The sequence below is a fragment of the Helianthus annuus genome, chromosome 3, assembly GCF_002127325.2.
Source record: "Helianthus annuus cultivar XRQ/B chromosome 3, HanXRQr2.0-SUNRISE, whole genome shotgun sequence".
In the NCBI taxonomy this organism is placed as follows: Eukaryota; Viridiplantae; Streptophyta; class Magnoliopsida; order Asterales; family Asteraceae; genus Helianthus; species Helianthus annuus.
The window spans coordinates 42,824,952-42,841,835 of record NC_035435.2 but is presented as its reverse complement, the minus strand read 5'-3'; the positions used below and the strand labels follow the sequence as shown (position 1 = coordinate 42,841,835).

General features: G+C 38.5%; 1 protein-coding gene across 1 annotated transcript; it reads left to right on the top strand.

Annotated features, from left to right (window-relative positions):
• The first annotated feature begins 15,402 nt into the window (after positions 1-15,402).
• On the top strand, positions 15,403-16,461 carry LOC110932379 (leucine-rich repeat extensin-like protein 5). The gene has a single exon (XM_022175718.2). The coding sequence runs from the start codon at positions 15,403-15,405 to the stop codon at positions 16,459-16,461; it is 1,059 nt and encodes a 352-aa protein (XP_022031410.2).
• Positions 16,462-16,884: the final 423 nt, after the last annotated feature.

Genomic DNA, 16,884 nt, shown 5'->3' with positions numbered 1-16,884 from the left:
TCACATCACGGAAATCGAGTTATCAACGATTTGTTCATGATTCCCTTATTTCGATTATCCAACCCACTATCTATAGTTGCATAATACCACATTTCAATTTCTTATTGCTCTTAGACATGATTACCCAATTCCCCGGGCTTATAACCTTGGCGTAATTGCACCATTCATGGTTTTGTGTTCCCTTAGGACTAAAAGCTTGTTCCCTCAGAATTCAAATATTCCGTTTCAAGCGACATTTGCAACTTACTTCTATAGTTTGATCCAATATCCCGGATTCACAAACTTTAAGTATCATAGCCAAATTCGTAAGCGTGGTACAATCCGACACTTAATAACATACAAGACTTTCAAGTCACTACTTTCATGATTCTTTTATGGCATCAATTCGACCCGTTTGACTATCTAGTGAAAACCATCACTTTATTAACAAGCCAAACCCAATTCCAATCTTTATTTTGACCCGTTTGATGGTCGAGTGAACTTCGCCACTTTAAAGACACATCAAACGCATCTATTACACTACGACTCCATTTATATAATAAACCCAAACATATATGCATAATTTAACGAGACTAAAGTCATGTACCTTTAGAGCACACCCTTCAAACGCGTATCTCCTCCTCCGGCTTGTCCGCTTGACAATCCGGATTCTTTTCCTAAAGAGTTTAATTCAACATCAATTTAGAACCCTTTTTGTAACTATTAACACATAAATTGTCACACTAGTCAATTATGCGTTTTCATCCACTTTTTAACATATTAGTCCCCACTTAGGCATTTCAACAAACACATAGCAGGTTAGATTTTCATATAAACAAAACCAAGTTCATGACTTGAAATCCTCATCTAATTCAACTTCAATCATGCAAATTTACACAAATTTTACATTCATATTTCAGAGATTACCTCCTAAAACTCAGGTTTCACTAGAACAAGAATCATAATTCTAGTGTTTATCAAGTTTCTACTAATACATTAATCACCTAAAAAGGTGATTATGAACCCACAATTAACATGCAAGGTTTTAACAAGAATTCACCTAGGGTTTATCCCTAGACATCTTATCTCTTCTAATTTCATCATTACAACACAAAATCAAGCTAAACATTTAAATTTTCATCATATGCTAGGGATTTGAGTTGAATCAAAACAACCTAAATTGGCATACCTTATGATCCCTTTGACCAGGTGATCACGAATCTATGTTTAGTTTTCGATTTTGACTTGATTTAAGCCCTCAATTTGTAGTTTTTGTGAGAATTAGGGTTTGGTGAAGAACCCTTTGTCGCCCCCTTCTTCTTGATCGACCAGACACACCATTTGAGTGTGTTTGGTGTGTTTTAAATTTTGTTTTATGTAATTAAGTTTCAATTTTAACAACATAGGCCCCTCCACTTTTATTTAGTTTATATCTTTGGCATTTTAAATTCATTCATGCTTTAAAACAAGATAACTAACTAACTGGGTTATTTATTCCCTAGTTAGCTCATTCTCGTTTATTTTGTACTTTATATAATGCTAATATAAAGCTTTTTAAATTTCGGGGTGTTACAAGTCCACCCCCCTTAAAAGGGTTTCGTCCCCGAAACCAGAGTGCATACCAAATAATGTAGGGTGTAGCCGTTGCATCCCTTCTTCGGACTCCCATGTGGTATCTGAACCTTTCCTGTGTTCCCATTTAACCTTCACTTGGTTAATCACTTTGTTCCTTAAGTTTTACACCTTATGATCTAGAATCGCGATTGGCTTCACCGCATAGTTAAGATTGTTATCCACTTCAATGTCATCATAGTGGATATGAGTAGTTTCGTCTGCTAGACATTTTCAGAGATGTGACACGTGGAATGTGCTATGTATCCCATTCAACTCCTCGGGCAATTCGAGACGGTATGCTACCTTACCAACCCGTTCAATGATTCTGAATGGCCCAATAAATCTTGGGCTCAATTTTCCTCTTTTTCTAAACCGAATTATTCCCTTCCACGGCGATACTTTCAACATTACCTTATCGCCCACTTGAAATTCAATCGGCCTCCTTCGTTTATCCGCATACGACTTTTGTCAATCCTGAGCTGCTTTTAAGTGAGTTCGGACCAACTCGATTTTCTCATTCGTAGTTCGGATTATATCAGTATGTGCCAGTTCACGTGGACCCACTTCTCCCCAACACACTGGGGTTTGGCACTTTCTACCATATAGCATCTCATACGGGGCCATTCCTATGCTTGCGTGATAACTATTGTTATATGAAAATTCGACCAAGGGTAGATAGACATCCCAGCTACCTCCGAAGTCGATAATGCATGCCCGCAACATATCCTCCAACGTCTGTATTGTTCTTTCGCTTTGCTCATCCGTTTGTGGATGGTAAGCAGTGCTAATGAACAGTTTAGTTCCCATTTGTTCTTGGAATTCACGGCAAAAGTTTGAGGTAAACCGAGTATCTCTGTCAAATACAATGGATATCGGTACTCCATGACGTGCCACGATTTCATTGGTGTATACCTCTGACATTTTCTCGGATGTATAAGTCTCACGAATTGGAATGAAGTGAGCACTTTTCGTCAATCTATCCACGACCACCCATATAGCATCAAACCCGCAATTGGTCTTGGGTAATTTGGTTAGTAAGTCCATTGTGATTTGTTCCCATTTCCAAACTGGGATATCCAATGGCTGCAGCTTACCATATGGCTTCTGGTGCTCAGCTTTGACTTGCAAACAGGTCAAACACTTTTCCACATATTTCACAATATCTCTTTTCATTCCGGGCCACCAATAATTTTGTTTTAAATCATTATACATCTTGGTTGCCCCCGGATGTATCGAATAACGAGATTTATGGGCCTCGTTAAGTAGGAGTGCCTTGGCTCCACATGAATTTGGAACCCAAATCCTCCCAAATCGAGTTTTCAATCCTTGGTTACCATCCACCAAGTCTTTTAACTGCCCAACTATTCTTTCCTTTTTAACATTTTCTTCCGTCATTGCTTCAATTTGGGATTTCCAGATTTGCTCAAGCAAACCCGACGTCACAATTAGTTGCATTGATCGCATTCGAATAGGTGTATGATCTGTCTTCCGGATCAACGCATCAGCCACCACATTAGCCTTTCTCGGGTGGTAATGTATATCACAGTCAAAATCCTTGATAGTTTCTAGCCACTGCCTCTACCTCATGTTCAATTCCTTCTGATCGAAGAAATATTTCAAGCTTTTATGGTCGGTAAAGATTGTGCATTTACCCCATACAAATAACGTCTCCATATTTTTAAGGCAACACCACTGCTGCTAACTCGAGGTCGTGTGTAGGATATTTCTTTTCATGAGTCTTTAGCTGTGTCGAGGCATAGACTATAACCTTGCCTCGTTGCATCAGAACGCAGCCAAGTCCCGAATGCGATGCATCCGAGTAGACTACCATATCATCAGTTCCATCTGGCAATGACAATACCGGTGCATGGGTTAGTTTTTCCTTAAGCGTTTGGAACGCCTTTTCTTGATCTTCTCCCCAAATGAACTTTTCGTCTTTACGGGTTAGTTTGGTTAACGGCATAGCAATTTTGGAGAAATCTTGGATGAATCTCCTATAATAACCCACAAGCCCCAAAAAGCTTCTAATTCTAAAGGGTTCTTTGGGGGATTCCATCTCGTCACTGCTTCTATTTTTGACGGATCTACTAACACCCCATTTGCACTAATAACGTGCCCCAGAAACTGCACTTCTCGTAACCAGAAGGCACATTTTGAGAATTTTGCATACAACTTTTCTCTTCTGAGCGTTTCTAACACTTCGCGTAAATGACTCGCGTGTTCTTCTTCATTTCTTGAATATACCAATATGTCATCGATGAACACTATCACTGACTTATCCAACATTGGCTTGCAAACCCGGTTCATGAGATCCATGAAAGCCGCGGGTGCGTTGGTTAATCCGAAGGACATCACAAGGAACTCGTAATGTCCGTACCGTGTACAGAAAGCTGTCTTCGGTATATCTTCCTCTTTGACTTCCAACTGATGGTACCCCGATCTAAGGTCGATCTTGGAGAACCAATTTGCGCCTTGCAATTGGTCAAATAGGTCATCAATTCTTGGGAGCGGATATCGATTTTTCACCGTGAGTTTGTTCAACTCCCGGTAGTCGATACACATGTGCATGCTCCCATCCTTCTTCTTTACAAACAGCACCGGTGCGCCCTACGGAGACACACTTGGCCGAATAAACCCTTTGTCGAGGAGATCTTGAATTTGGGACATCAATTCTTGCAATTCTGAATGCGTGAGCCGATATGGCGCCTTGGCCACAGGTTTCGCGCCTGGAATCAATTCGATTCCGAACTCTACCTCCCGCTCTGGCGGTATTCCCGGTAAATCTTCGGGAAATACGTCGGCATATTCGCGTACCACCGGTACATCTTCAATCTTTAGCGATCCCTTGTCTGGTTCGTTTGCGTATATCATGAATGCTCTACAACCGTGCCTCATGAGCTTGTGAGCTTTTAGCATTGAGCACATAACGTGATTACCCCCTTTTTCGCCATATATGGTAACATATTTTCCACTTGGAGATGTTAATTTTATCTCCTTGCGGAAACATACGACTTTCGCATGATGTCGGGATAGCCAATCCATCCCGACCACTACTTGGAATTCTCCCATCGACATAGGAATCAAGTCTATTGAATATTCTTCATTGTCAATGCTTATCTTACAATCTCGACATACATCACACACAAGGAAACTTTTGTTATCATCTATTTCTACCTCTAATGGCATAGGCAATTTTGTTAGTACAAAGGAAGGATGTCGAATAAATCCATGTGAAATAAAGGATTTATTCGCACCCGTATCAAATAACACATGAGCGGGAATTGAGTTTATAGCAAATATACCTGAAACCACATCAGGTTCCCTTTTTGCCTCTACTGCGGTTAATTGGAAAGATCTAGCTTTTGCTCTTGGTGTCTCAGTAGGTGTATCATTGCCTTCTTTCTTTCCAGTCAACTCTGGGCACTCAGACTTCTTGTGACCCGGCGGATAACATTTATAACATACCTCCACTTTCCCCGGGCACAATGCAGCCGTGTGCCCTGTTTTCCCACAGATAGGACACGGTTTGTCCTTAAACCGGCACTCACCTTTGTGCCCTTTCCCACATATCTTGCAGTTTGGTAACCCGCCTTTTCGTTCTTGTTTCTTCGATGATTCGGTCGTGCGCACCTTTTTCGTCGGGCTTGGGTTAACTACCTGCGCCCTCCTTTCACCTCTTTCAATCTGTTTCTTCAACTCTATTTCCTGTTCCCGAGCAACGTTTATAATCTCGGTGAGGGTCTCATACTTCGAAGGAGTCCCTATACTCGGCTCTCAACATATTATAGTAATAATATATTTTTTGCTCTTCGTTTGTTGTCAGTTCATCACAAAACTTCATTTTATCCATGAATGTTCCCGTGATTTTATCGTTAGATTCACCCTTGTGTCGAAGCTGCATGAATTCTTCCTTGATTTTGTTAATGACTGCCTTGGGACTATGGTGTTTAAGAAACGACGTCTTAAACTCATCCCATGTCATGGCCTTAGCTGCTTCACTTCCGATTTCCTTCTTCTTGTTATCCCACCAATCTTTTGCCTGACCCCTTAACTGACCCGTGCCATAGGCTACGTAGTCATCTGTATCACAATGGGTCCTTTCGAATACTCCCTCCATATCACTTAGCCACCGTTGGCATATTATCGGGTCAACCTCCCCATTATAAATTGGCGGTTTGCACGCCATGAACTCTTTATATGAACAAGGCTTTCACCCTCCCGACTTTTCCTTTGCTAAATTGGTATTATCCTCCAATTTCTTGATTCTTTCATCCACCACTGATAATACCGTGTTTTGGATTTTATCGATGAAGCCCGACAAACTGTTTTCGATTGCCTTTCCTACCTCCTCAGCAATCACTTCTCTCATTTGCTCGGCGACTCTCGGCACCGCATCATCGCTACCTTTATCCGTCATCTTTAAACTGAAATGTTTACATCGAGCGTTAAACATTTCATCTATAGCATATGGTTTATTTACTTCGGTTTATTCAAGTTCATAACTTGTTTTTACCGCTCTTATTTAATGCACTTTCCGGGTTTGAGTGTGTTAATACGCTCCTCCCATGCATGTCTATTCATCATTCTCTTTTTATACTTAGTAACTCTACTTAGAACAATTAACTCTTACTAGATGCTTGATCAAGCTCGAACCGAACACACCTTGTTAACAAACTTAAGCTATGATTACCAACTTGTAACACCCGACTTAAATTATTGAATTTTAGTTATAAAATAAAGGCTTTTTAAGACAAAAACGCATATTTAACAAAACATAGTTAAGTTGCACAAGTTTAGTGGATTAACATAAGTAACCACTAAGTTCAAAGTGTTCAGAACTACTAGAGTTTACAAAAGAAGAAACATCGTTGTTTAGACAAGTTTAGTTAAGCGCGGAAGCTTCAGAAATAGTGTTCGGTTCTTCATCATCATGCTTGATCACCATCTGAATAGTCCCCATCATTACCTAGAGTCAAAACCATTTATAATGTTAGTTTTGACATTGAAATGAAGTGTATAAACAAGTTCCTGCTTCAAAATATAAAAAAAAAATTTCCAGTTCTGGTTCTGCCGCGTGTCGCGGCAGAATTCACCTAGGCCGTCGCATGTCGCGCCGGCTTCCGCGTGTCGCGGGGGATCAAATGAAATCTTCCGCATAGCGCGGGGGAAACCTTTTTCCAGCAGGTGCAGGTCTAAAACCTGCATTTCTATCCAGCTCCGAAAATTCACAATTTTCCAACTTTAAATGATCATAACTTTTTACTCGCTAGTCCGTTTTAACTGATTCTTTTTCCTATGAGTCTGTAATAAAATTACGGATCTAACCATGTAGATTTCACATCATGGAAATCGAGTTATCAGCGATTTGTTCACGATTCCCTTATTTCGATTATCCAACCCACTATCTATAGTTGCATAATACCACATTTCAATTTCTTATTGCTCTTAGACATGATTACCCAATTCCCCGGGCTTATAACCTTGGCGTAATTGCACCATTCATGGTTTTGTGTTCCCTTAGGACTAAAAGCTTGTTCCCTCGGAATTCAAATATTCCGTTTCAAGCGACATTTGCAACTTACTTCTATAGTTTGATCCAATATCCCGGATTCACAAACTTTAAGTATCATAGCCAAATTCGTAAGCGTGGTACAATCCAACACTTAATAACATACGAGACTTTCAAGTCACTACTTTCATGATTCTTTTATGGCATCAATTTGACCCGTTTGACTATCTAGTGAAAACCATCACTTTATTAACAAGCCAAACCCAATTCCAATCTGTATTTTGACCCGTTTGATGGTCGAGTGAACTTCGCCACTTTAAAGACACATCAAACGCATCTATTACACTACGACTCCATTTATACAATAAACCCAAACATATATGCATAATTTAACGAGACTAAAGTCACGTACCTTTAGAGCACACCCTTCAAACGCGTATCTCCTCCTCTGGCTTGTCCGCTTGACGATCTGGATTCTTTGCCTAAAGAGTTCAATTCAACTTAAATTTAGAACCCTTTTTGTAACTATTAACACATAAATTGTCACACTAGTCAATTATGCGTTTTCATCCAATTTTTAACATATTAGTCCTCACTTAGGCATTTCAACAAACACATAGCGGGTTAGATTTTCATATAAACAAAACCAAGTTCATGACTTGAAATCCTCATCTAATTCAACTTCAATCATGCAAATTTACACAAATTTTACATTCATATTTGAGAGATTACCTCCTAAAACTCAGGTTTCACTAAAACAAGAATCATAATTCTAGTGTTTATCAAGTTTCTACTAATACATTAATCACCTAAAATGGTGATTATGAACCCACAATTAACATGCAAGGTTTTAACAAGAATTTACCTAGGGTTTATCCCTAGACATCATATCTCTTCTAATTTCATCATTACAACACAAAATCAAGCTAAACATTTAAATTTTCATTATATGCTCGGGATTTGAGTTGAATCAAAACAACGTAAATTGGCATACCTTATGATCCCTTTAACTAGGTGATCACGAATCTATGTTTAGATTTCGATTTTGACTTGATTTAAGCCCTCAATTTGTAGTTTTTGTGAGAATTAGGGTTTGGTGAAGAACCCCTTGTCGCCCCCTGCTTCTTGATCAACCAGACACACCATTTGAGTGTGTTTGGTGTGTTTTAAATTTTGTTTTATGTAATTAAGTTTCAATTTTAACAACATAGGCCCCTCCACTTTTATTTAGTTTATATCTTTGGCATTTTAAATTCATTCATGCTTTAAAACAAGATAACTAACTAACTGGGTTATTTATTCCCTAGTTAGCTCATTCTCGTTTATTTTGTACTTTATATAATGCTAATATAAAGCTTTTTAAATTTTGGGGTGTTACAATAAATTAATTAAGATTTCATAAATACTAAAATGTCATACATTGTTCAAAACATGATCAAAACATTAAACTAAAACATTGTTTATTTCTAAGGTGTGTTTCTAAGTCCACCCTAAACTTTGTTTCTTCACTAGCATTATCTTTCAACCTGCAACATGTATTAAAATAATGATCAACAAAAATGTTGGCGAGTATACAAGTTTGAATACATAGGGTAATAATAAAATGTTTAAACGTGCTCATATCCAACATGAATAATGCATACAAGTTACTAATATGCTGAACGGGTGTAAACTATATGTCAAACCAAAGTTTCTAACGCAATCGTGATTACCCAATATCGTTGAGACGAAGAGGGTGTAACATGTTTTACTTAACAATACCCTAAGAATCGTGGCAGTGCGTTAATCCTATTGCACTATAATTGTTAAGGTAGGTTAGCAAAGTTAATGAGCATATAAACTCAATGTATACATAGCATATGAGATTAACAAGTATCACATGTTTTCATGTTTAAATGTGGATAGAGTGTGATTTTGAATAAACCAGTCTCACGTGTTGCGTGTTTTTGTACAAAGTACATGTTGCACCCAAAATGACTAAAATGAAAATGGGATCGAGTATACTCACAGTTTTGCGTAGGGAATACACCTAAACCGCGAGCGGAGTTGATGAAGTACGAACACCGAGATTACACTAAAATAATCAAACAAGAGTCTAAGTATTCTGTTGTGAAAGAGTGTCGGATCAGAACACTAAAATACGGAAATTAAACGAGATAAAACGAGTGACAGGTTGATTCGTACGGATGAACGTAGTCCATTCATGCGGATCAACATTTTCAGTAAGAACGAACCGGGCTGTTATGGTTCAATACCAACTGATTTGATTGTAAAACAGTAAAGTAAATAGCTCAAAACAGTCACTAAAATAATCAGGTTCAGTAGCTAATGTTAAAATAGAAGATAAACGATTCTGTTTAGAAAGTGGTCCGTTCGTATGAACCGACCGTCAAGTTGCGTAAAGTTTTAGTTTTTAAACTGATGTGATTGAAAATAGGTTGAGTAATTGCTAAATCAGTAGATAAGTGGTAAAACGATGATAAACAGGTGTGAAAACAGAAAACAAAAAATAGAACACGTGGAGGTTTGTCCGTTCATACAGATGGATTTAGTCCATTCGTGCGGACCCACTGTTATGATGAAAAACATATGTTTGATCCATTTAATCAGATCATTTCTTGATGGAAATGAACCCTAATGCAGATCCTTAACTATGTAATAACTATGTAATTAGTTGAGGGTCTGACAGGTTCTAGATTCTATCAAGATCGTACAATATTCGTAAAGAAAACCATGATTAAGTTGTAAAATGTTTAGGTTTTTATCAATCTTGATTCAATCTCATGTGTGTTATGCTCCACTGCAGTTTGCACAGGCAAAACTAGTGGAAACCATCTTCGAGATAGTTTTAATCAAGAGGTTTTGCAAAAATGTTCATGGATTTGTGATTATAATGCAAGAAATGAAATGAAACAAGTATGAAAAGGAAGGAATGATCCTTACAGCAGGTTCTGATCGCCAAAGACAACTTGAGGGTGTTTGCAAAGAGTTGGGCGGATTGAAGAGTGGAGTAGTGTGCCTATTTATAGGTTTCGGGAGAAATTAGGGTTTCCTAGAATTTCGGGCGGATGGACATTTTGCGTGGATGCACTTGATTCGTGCGGATCTACTTGATCCGTGCAGATCTACCTGATCCGTGCAAATGGACTTGTTTCAATATTTTATTTTCCAATTTTGATTATTTTTACGTGTTTTAATCGGTTTTTCAAGTATCGAGCATCAATGTGTAATGAAGGATCAAGAATCATGCATAATATAGCGTTCAACATGCAAATTATGATTAAAAGTTTGCACATAAGTTTAACATGAAATACATCAATATGATTAAAATAATTGCGTTTTCATTATGATCATTTGTCTCGGAGTACAAGAGTACAAGTGTCTAAAAATGGAAAGTACAAAAATTCTTGCTAAATTGGGAAAGTACAAATATGCGAAGCGTTACAGGCTCCCCTACTTTAGGAGATTTCGTCCTCGAAATCTAAGAGGAAGGCTGAACGAAGAGTTGTGGATGCTTGGTCTTCATCTCGCTCTCGAGTTCCCAAGTGAATTCGGCACCACGCTTTCCTTCCCAACGAACCTTGACTATGGGAATTCTGCTGCGCCTGAGTTGCTTGGTTCCCCGATCCATGATTTCGATCGGTTTTTCCATAAAATGAAGAGTCTCATTTATTTGCAAGTCATCGACAGAAACTTGAAGTCCTTCATCAGCTAAGCACTTCTTAAGGTTCGAGACATGAAACGTTAGATGAACGTTGCTGAGTTCTTGAGGTAAATCGAGTCGATATGCCACTTTACCAATCCTTTCGAGTATCTTGAAAGGACCAACAAAGCATGGGGCAAGTTTTCCCTTTTTACCAAAACGGATTACTCCATTTTAAGGAGATACTTTGAGTAACACGTGATCACCAACGTTGAACTCTAATGGTTTGCGTCTCTTATCGGCATAGCTCTTTTGTCTACTCCTAGCCTTGAGGAGGTTGTCGCGGATTTGAAGAATCTTATCCGTCGTTTCTTGAATAAGCTCAGGGCCAGTGATTTGAGTATCATCAATTTCGTGCCAATAAATGGGAGATCGGCACTTGCGACCATATAAGGCCTCAAAAGGAGCCATTTGAATACTGGAGTGGTAGCTGTTATTGTACAAGAACTCAATCAAAGGTAAATGTACATCCCAATTACCACCAAAGTCGATAACACAGGAGCGAAGCATGTCCTCTAGGGTTTGGATAGTACGTTCAGTGTCACACCCTCAAAATACCACATGCGGAAACCCCCGCGAGGCGTGTGACGTACCAGGATCTAGCCACTAATCACATTAAATTAATAGTCAAGTAATAGTTAAAATTCCCGTAACGTAAACAGTGCATCTCAAAACATTCATTTTAAAGTACGATCATGTTCAGCGGAAGCATAACTTAATCGTTCAACATTTCAAAAACCATAGTGTTCAATAAGCCAATGTTCTATGTTACTCCAAGCATCACAACCCATAACCACTCCAGCATCCCAGACTGCAAGTCCCATGACACGTATCTAATGACCTGCAAGCATGCAGACAAGTGTATCAACACAAAGCTGGCGAGTTCACAGTTTTGTCAAAACGTTTAATAACCAAGTGTTTAGTTTAAAAGCATGTTGATAATAACTCGAGTACCGCAAGATGGCGTCAGTTTGTTTGCCCTTCCCCAATGCTCTATGTAACACCTCGCAAAATCATGACCAATATAGTGTAGACACGTGTCATAAACCCTAAACGAGTAACGAGTTTACTTTGAGGGACTAAAGTTGACAAATAGTGAAAAGATAAACTCAGAGGGATTAAAAGTGTCAACATGCCAAACTTGTGCCTCTGATTGACCTCACACGATGATCGTATTCTTTAATGAATAAATTGTCGGACAGAAGAAGCAGTTTGTGATTGAAAATCGAAAGTTTATAAAGCACATGGGTTAAACGTGTCAACATGTTAATTCTTACATCTGAGTGACCTTTTAACGATCGTGAGGCTTTGTCATATTCTATTATATTCTCACGAATGGCGGATAATGATTTCATGAAGTTTCGACACAAATAAATGATTAAGTTATAAATTCCAAGAAAAAGGGTTAAAAGCGTTAACGAGAAGAAATGATATCTTTCGGGTGATCTCGTAACTGATCAGAAGTCTAACAGTGTTTGTTTTATGTCCCTATATACTTAAAAGTTAACTATGGGGGTCAAAAGTGCAATAAATGAAAGTTATTTCAAATTAAAAAGGGCCAGGGACTGAAACTGCCAAGATTGAAAGTATTTTAACCGGAATAAGGGAGCGTCGTGGGGCGCGTAGACTCCCGTTAGAACTTACTGCCACATTAACACTTGGGATCATCTGGTAACTCCCCTTAACAGCTGGAATGATCCTAGGAGCTCTCAAATCTTTATATAAAGGGCCTTGTTTGATCACTTTGAACTTGCACACTCAATTTTTACTCACAACTCTTTCTCTTGAACATCCTGGACTTAAAGGAAGCTCTCTCAAGTTAAATTTTCATGCTAAGGACCTTTGTAAGTGTTCTTAGCTTCTGTAATTAAGTTTTTATTAATATAAGGACCGAAAGTCAAAGGTATCGTAATTATAATTTGACTTTTTGTTTAATCATTAATGGTCCAGCCATGATTCGAATTGAAAGTGGCTATGTGTTGGTAACTAAGCAGGTGATAATCCCTCAAAAGGGCACCTACTAATTATCACGTTTACTTAGTTAATTGTCGGGTCAAAGTAATTAAAACAAAAGTCAAACGGGTCAGTTTTTAAATAAAATTCATAACTGATAATGTAGAAGCTATAAAATCAGTTTTATCACTTTAATAACTTGGTAAATATTATAAGAACAAGTTTAGACATGTTTAACTCGACAATTCTGAGTTTAGGCTCGGTTCGCAAATGAAAGTCGCAAAAGTTGACTTTTGATTTGACTTTCAGTTCTGACCCGAATTAGCTTAGTATCTTTATGCCTTAGGGTTCCTTTGTGACCATATTATATGTTAATATAACCCTCTGAGGTTATAATACATGGTCCCTTAGAAATTAGAGTTCATTTGCATGTTTCCGTTATTCGCTTAAATTTGACTATTATGCCCTTATAATGTAAAAACGAGGTTTTTGGATATATGAGTACAGAAATATCTTTGTTACTGATATATAAGCATGTCAAATAAATTTGACATCGGTTTCTGGTCTCAAACTAAAGTTATGCAAGATATCGTAAAATGAAACTTTTTATTAATTAAACTACGTTTTTAGCATAAATCATGTTTATACCCAAATTTTGGCACCAAACTCATTACCTACTGTTTTGATATTATTTTATGGATTTTTGGAATTTTGGGTCAAATTATAAACTAACCATATCATTGATGTTATATGTTAAATAAAATATTTTAAATATTAAAGGCTGATCAAAATCTCAGGATTTCATAAACATCTTAAATATCGTCAATTACCGACTTTTACGATAATTAGGTGCATAGTATGGTTTAAAACCATATTTAACACCTAAAACTTGTTACCTACTGAGTTTATATATAAATTTTAATATTTTTACAGTAAGTACAAGTTATGAGCTCAGACTTCCAAATTTGTCAACTAAAACATATGTGAAATGACCAAAATGCCCCTACGGTGCATAGTTTGGCCATAAATGGTAAACCACACATATGTATGATATCTTGCTGATTTAACATCATAAAATAAATGTTTTCACAAAAGCTTTTAGACCAGAAACTCAATTTACTATTAAACCCCTTTTATGAACTTCAAAATGACTAAAATACCCTTACGGGGCTTAAATTGGTTTAAAACATTTTTTGGGCATAATTAATGATATCCTACTGATATCATAACATAATTAAAGCATAATAACTTATGGAACTTACACATGACTCATCCGGTTACCCGTTATGCATATACGCGTTCGGTACGGTTTATGTAACTAATTTGCATAAATTAGCCGAAACGGGTCAACCCTTATCATTTTTACTTTCAAATCCAGAGTGTATTTAGTTTACCCATTTTATACAAGTCTCTATACTTGTCGGGTCTAAATCACATTCCAATCCGGTCACCGCTTAATCTAGCATTTCGTGTCGTAAACCTTTCTTTAAACTAACCGGTCTAAGTTTACAACTTAAATAAGACCCGTTAGGAATCTAATAGGTAAATATAACCTTCGTTCCAAATTAGGAGCCCGGTAAAAGCTACCTACACTTGTTTCAGTAGAATATACGACTGAGTATACAAAATTTGCATTTTTAGCTCAGGTAAATTCTTTTAACTTATTTTCCCTTATACGGGCTTGGGATACGGTAAATTATTACCGCTTGGTCGGGTATGGAATATTTAATCGATTAGTGGTTAATTCATTGACATAACCCGTTTTAATCTGTTTTGTTTGATATATAAACATTTGGGGGTTAATATGACCGTGTCCTGGATATCCTCGGCTCATTTCATTTGAAAATGGCTACGACTTAAGCACGGGGTGTAGGCATACACCTAATAGTTGTGTATGTAAAATGATATACCCACACGTGAGGATAACTCCTTGTGGGTTTATATTAGTGGTGTGTCTATTAATCTTGTCTCGGCTTCTATCCCGGGCCCTGAACGTACGACAAACATGTAAATCTGTATACAAGATTCTTTATATAATTATCCCAAGTTATAAAAGAATATTTGTGCCTTGTGAATTTAAATCAATTTTCATAAATGTTTTCAAAAGAGTTTATTAATTGTATTTAACAGTGTAAACTGATGTATTTTTCAAAAAGACTAAGTGGCAGGTACTACGCGAAATTGGCTGGAAGCTTCTGAGCATTAGTTAAAGAATCTTGCAAGTTCTTAATGCTTAAAGTCTGTTGAACAATATTTTACATTATGTTTTAGATCCGCCTGTGGATCCTTATACAACCGTCTGTATAATATTTTACTCATACTTTACATTTTGGTTTGTAATAATATTTTCCTCCAAGACTTCCGCTCTGCTATAAACTGTGTATAATTGACTATGATGATATCAACTACGTCACGATACTCCCCGTCGGGCCCACCGGTAATATGTGGAAATATCGGGGTGTGACAGGTTGGTATCAGAGCCAACATTGAGGGAATTAAACACTAGCCTTTTGTGTTTAATCTCAATGACACAGTTGCACATTCCTTGACTTCCGATTCTAGGCAAACGACCTCGGATTAATCCTAATCTTATTTGGTTTTTATCTTTTGTTTGTTCCTTGTTTTGACAGGTATACTTTTGATCATGCCACCAAGAGTTAGAGGCAGAAGTGGAAGAGGCAAGGCCCCCATGCGGGGGAGACACGATCATGAGGCGGGGCCCTCACATAGACGGACCCCATCAGCAACCTTTAGCTCCGATTCGCATCCGGATTGGAGAAACTATCTTGAACCCACGAGGCGTTCTATCTCGCTTAGCTCCTCGCCCTCATACGACAACTCGTTCGGGCCCCAACAGGAAGACGAGCCCCATGACTCACACCACTCATGCATACCCTTACAGCGATCCGACTTTCACCACTCCTTTCAAAACCCCACACCCTACTTCCATAGTCGGTTCAAAATGAAGCAAATTGACGAACCAATGGGTCATAACCCATTGGGACCAGCAGATCACTATCCTGAGTTTCAGGACATGGATGTGGACAATGATCCAGATCCTGAGATGCCACCTTTTGGGACGCCCACGCATCCCATTAAAATTTCCAGCGGATCTGCTTTTCATGGTTCGCCATACAGAGGCCCTGATATATGGGTCAAAAGGTGGGGCTCATATAAGTGGGAGTTTACTCCCCCTCACCACAACTCACCACTACATCAGCAGGTTCCCTCCGAGGACCCACACTTTCAGGCGGTCACGCCACCGCCACCGCCACCGCGAGCACCAGAGCAGCCACCGCCGCCAGAACCGTCAAGGCGGAGAAGAAGTGCATGGATATCCGTGCAAGGGGGTTTTCATTTCAGAACCCCCCAACATTCCAGCAACTATCCTCCTATCTTTGAGGACCCACAATTGGGTGGGCCTTCAAATGCTATTTCTGAAGTCGACTCTGCACCAGTCGCACCTGCACCACCACCCATGGGCTATGAAAACCCAATCCCTGCGTACCCAGATGTAGCTGGGTACAACCCGTTTGAGCCACAAGCTTACTCGGGTTATAACTACAACCATGCACCTGCCGTTGACCCATACATTGAAGCAGCAAACTTCAATGCTCTCTACCCCTCGCCCTTTCCACCCGCGTACCCAACTGGGTACCCTGCATATGGGTATCAATACCCACCACCTCCACAACCTCAGTAGCAGCAGCCACCTCAACCTGAAATTCAACCACCACAACAGCAAGAAATTCTCCAAAGGTTGCATGAGGTGGAACAAAGGGTGGAAGAAGGAAATAGAAGCCACCGCAGTTTTCTAAAGGGTTTGGCAAACCTCATCAAGGGGAAAAAGAAGAAGGATCATTAGAGACCCTTAATTATTGTTTTGTAATTTCCTTTTCAATTAAGTCCCTATGTGGACATTTTATTTAAGTATTTAGTCCCTGCGTGGACTTGCTTTCTTATTTAGTCCCTGCGAGGACAAATTTATTTGTTTAAAGTCCCGTTTAGGGCAACTATTGTAATTCTTAGGACTTATTATGAGAAGTTTCCTTTTTGCAGTTACATTTGGCATTAAACATATATATATACATTATATCACAAATCAAAATATCATTTCAATTTATAA

Coding starts and splice junctions, on each gene's coding strand:
- LOC110932379 (XM_022175718.2), top strand. CDS start 15,403: ATGCCACCAAGAGTTAGAGGCAGAAGTGGAAGAGGCAAGGCCCCCATG.